The sequence below is a fragment of the Lipotes vexillifer genome, unplaced genomic scaffold (assembly GCF_000442215.2).
Source record: "Lipotes vexillifer unplaced genomic scaffold, Lipotes_vexillifer_v1.1 scaffold518, whole genome shotgun sequence".
In the NCBI taxonomy this organism is placed as follows: Eukaryota; Metazoa; Chordata; class Mammalia; order Artiodactyla; family Lipotidae; genus Lipotes; species Lipotes vexillifer.
Window position 1 is genome coordinate 1,116,667 of NW_006780945.1, and position 3,199 is coordinate 1,119,865.

At 65.4% G+C, this 3,199-nt stretch overlaps 1 protein-coding gene across 1 annotated transcript in view; it reads left to right on the forward strand.

Annotated features, from left to right (window-relative positions):
• Positions 1 to 2,374, forward strand: part of RECQL5 (RecQ like helicase 5) — a 38,930-nt gene extending 36,556 nt beyond the window's left edge. The window contains exons 14-19 of the mRNA XM_007454344.1: positions 209 to 343; positions 672 to 1,210; positions 1,369 to 1,459; positions 1,669 to 1,887; positions 2,116 to 2,185; positions 2,274 to 2,374. Coding sequence (XP_007454406.1) covers positions 209 to 343; positions 672 to 1,210; positions 1,369 to 1,459; positions 1,669 to 1,887; positions 2,116 to 2,185; positions 2,274 to 2,374 — 1,155 coding nt within the window. The remainder of the gene's footprint in view (positions 1 to 208; positions 344 to 671; positions 1,211 to 1,368; positions 1,460 to 1,668; positions 1,888 to 2,115; positions 2,186 to 2,273) is intronic.
• Positions 2,375 to 3,199: the final 825 nt, after the last annotated feature.

The window sequence follows — 3,199 nt, forward strand, 5'->3', positions numbered from 1 at the left end:
GGGGGCAGCCCGCCACACGGGGGTGCTTATTCCCGGGGGAGCCCGACTTCCCTCCTTTCCCGGCTGGAAGTATTTCCAGCCAACCGCGTGCGGACTAGAACTTGTCCAGTGCCCCGGTGCCGCGGAACCCACTCGTGGGAAGCCTGGGCTGGGGGCTGTTGGGAGCTAGGGGTGCCGACCATGGCCTTCCCACCTGTCCCTGCCCCAGGTGGCTGAGATCCACAAAGCCTCCAAGGATGGGCAGCTCTACGATGTGGGAGGTGGTGCCAGGAGCTGCAGCGCCCAGGCCGAGCCCCCAGAGCCCACCGAGTATGACATCCTGCCAGCCTCCCAGGTGTACTCGGTGAGTGGCGTCCTGGTGTTCCCCCAAACCTGGGTCCAGGAAAGGTGCCACGGCCCCTTGCCTTCAGCAAGGGCATAGTCCTTGCTCTCCTGGCATCACAGCCCTGGCCCTAGGGCGCCCCAGGGCATGCCTTTGCGCTTCCGTACTCTGCCAGCTACGCCTCTGCAGCCCCCCACAGCGCCTGTCTCGCCAGCCTGACCCCCAAGCCTTGTCCCGCCCAGCTTTTCCCGCCCCTACTCCCGGGAGCCCCACCCACGCGGCCATCCCTGGGCCCTCTAGAGAGTGCCCTGGGGGCACCTGGGGTCAGAAGCCTCTCTCCTCCTCACAGCTCAAACCCAAGCGGGTGGGAGCTGGTTTCCCGAAAGGCTCCTGCACGTTCCAGACGGCCCCTCAGCTGATGGAGAAGACGCGGCTCAAGGAGCAAGACCCCCGGCCGGTGCAGGGAGGCGGGCAGGAGCCGCCCGGCCGGCCCCGTGGCCGCCAGGATGAGGACGGCGCTGAGCCCCTCCCTGGGCCCAGAGCAGAGGCCCCCGGGAGCGGTGCTCATTGTGGGGCGCCCTCCCCCAAGAAGAAGGCAAAAGGCCCCTCTCCGGGCAGTCCTACTGCCAAGGCCCGGGTCGGCAAGAAGCAGCAGCTCCTGGCCGCGGCGGCCCTCAAGGGCTCCCAGAACATCGCCCGCTTCTACCAAAGGACCGAGAGCTCTCCTCTGCTCACCTCAGCCCCAGGGGCAGAAGGTGCCAGCCCTCCCCGTGACAGGGCGCGGGGACCCCTGACGGCCCCAGAGAGGTGCACAGGGGAGGATGACGGAGCCGTGGGACGTTTGGCTGCCCACCCCCAGACCGAGGAGTGCTCCGAGGAGGGGCCAAGGTGAGGTCACGGGCAGTCCTGGAATTCTCTAGAATCCCCTCTGCTAACTGGGCCTCTGAAGCTCGGGGCCTGTTCCCACGATGGGCTTCACTGGGCCACCTGGGCTGAGGGCATGGCTGGCATCTGGAGCTCTGACGCCTGCTTTCCCTTCCGGCCAGTGCCTGCCCGCTCAGAGACCAGAGGCCCCCAGAAGGCCAGCCCACCCCCACAAAGGAGGCACAGAGAGGCAAGCGGCCCAGACCCCAGCAGGTACTGAGAGGGGGGAAGATACCTGTCTACCAGGCTGGTGTCTGCTCTGGGTAGGGGTTTGGGAAAATCATCTCTTCTTTCCACATCCCAGGGCAGACGGGCTGGGCTGGGCTGGAGGGAGCCAGGAGGTGCTGAGGCCCAGTCTTCCAGGAGGGGAGGGGCCAGTAACAGGGAGCCCAAGAGTGACCCTCCACTGTGGTCCTGCCCAGGAGAACCCAGAGAGCCAGGCTCAGAAGAGGCCATGCCCCTCAGCCAAGGTCTCCATCTTAGTTGAGACCAAGGGCAGCGTCTCAGCCAGCGATCAGGGCAGCTTGAAGCCCCAAGGCTCCTGCCAGCTCTTGGCTCCTGGCATCTCGCTGAAGGAGGCTGCGAACGTCGTGGTCAAGTGTCTGACCCCCTTCTACAAGGAGGGCAAGTTTGCATCCAAGGTAGGGTAGGTGCATGGGCTCTGTTCTCCCCTGAGCCTGGGGCACTTGGGTGCAGTGCGTGGGTGGGTAGGGAGCATGAGCCCCAATGAAAAGCAGGGCGGAAGCAGGCCAGCCCAGAGGCCCGCTGCCCGCTCCCTGGGTCTGCCTCGCTCTTGGGTCGCAGCTGTGGGTCGCTCAGAGCAGGGTGAGGTTCTGTGCTCTCTGCTCCTCTCCACTCTCTGTCCCCAGGAGCTGTTTAAAGCCTTCGCCCGCCACCTCTCACACTCGCTGACCCAGAATCCATCTCCGGGAAGGAGCGGTGAGTGCCTGCGTCACCGGCCGGGAGGTGCTTGTGGGGGCCCTGTAGTGGGGAGACTGGCTCTCACGCTCCCCCATCCTGAATCCAGTGAAGGAAGAGGCCCAGAAAGTCATCAAGCAGTTTTTCCACGGCCGAGCCCGGTGCGAGAGTGAAGCTGACTGGCACGGCCTGTGTGGCCCGCAGAGATGACCGAGAGCTGCCCGACGGGGCCGGTGTCCTCCCCGGACTCCACCGTGGCCCAGCCCGGGCCTCGCTCAGTAACGGGGAAGGTGGGCGGCCTGCTGCTGCTGGGGCATCGTCTGCTCTCAGGCTCTTCCCCCTTCCAGCCACGCCTTGCTTTGGAAATGGGCCTGGACATCTCCCAAGTCAAGGTCAGAGGTCAGCCCACCCTTCTCTTTGCTCGCGAAACCTGAGGTCCTCTTTCTCCTAGCCTTCCTGCCTCCCCGGCCCTCATGGCTGGGTTTTCTGGGCCAGATCCACAGATCAGAAAGTGACAGGTGGTGTGGCTGCTGCCAGAGGAACAGAAGGAAGGAAGGTCCCTCTACCTCTTGTACTTAGCACGTTTTCAGCCGGGGGTGAGGCCCACCAGTCCGAGGCCTTGGGGCCTACTCAGAAAGAGCCCGGGCTGGCCCCAGGTCTGCCCCCACCACCGTCTTCCCTCGCGATGCCAGCCTCCGGCCCGGCCCAGGTGCAGAGCTCCTGGGAAGACGGGCAGCAGCCAGGCCCTGCTCCCTCTCAGCCCCTGGCCGGGAAGGCCAGGCAGGGCTTTGACAGTTACCAGGGGAATAAAGTCCTGTTGGTTCTCGTGCACACGCACACAGCCCTGTTCTCTCAGGAGTTTTATTTCCTCAGCAGCTGCTGCTCCCAGGGCTGGGCTCATGCTCGTGTCGGGCCAGGGCCCAGGTGGGCATCTCCCCCAGACTGGGCAACATCGGACGCCCCAGCCGAGTTCCTGCAGCGCTCACCCCAGTCTCAGGCCCAGGCCCACCCCAGAGGGAGTCTCGTGACTCTTTC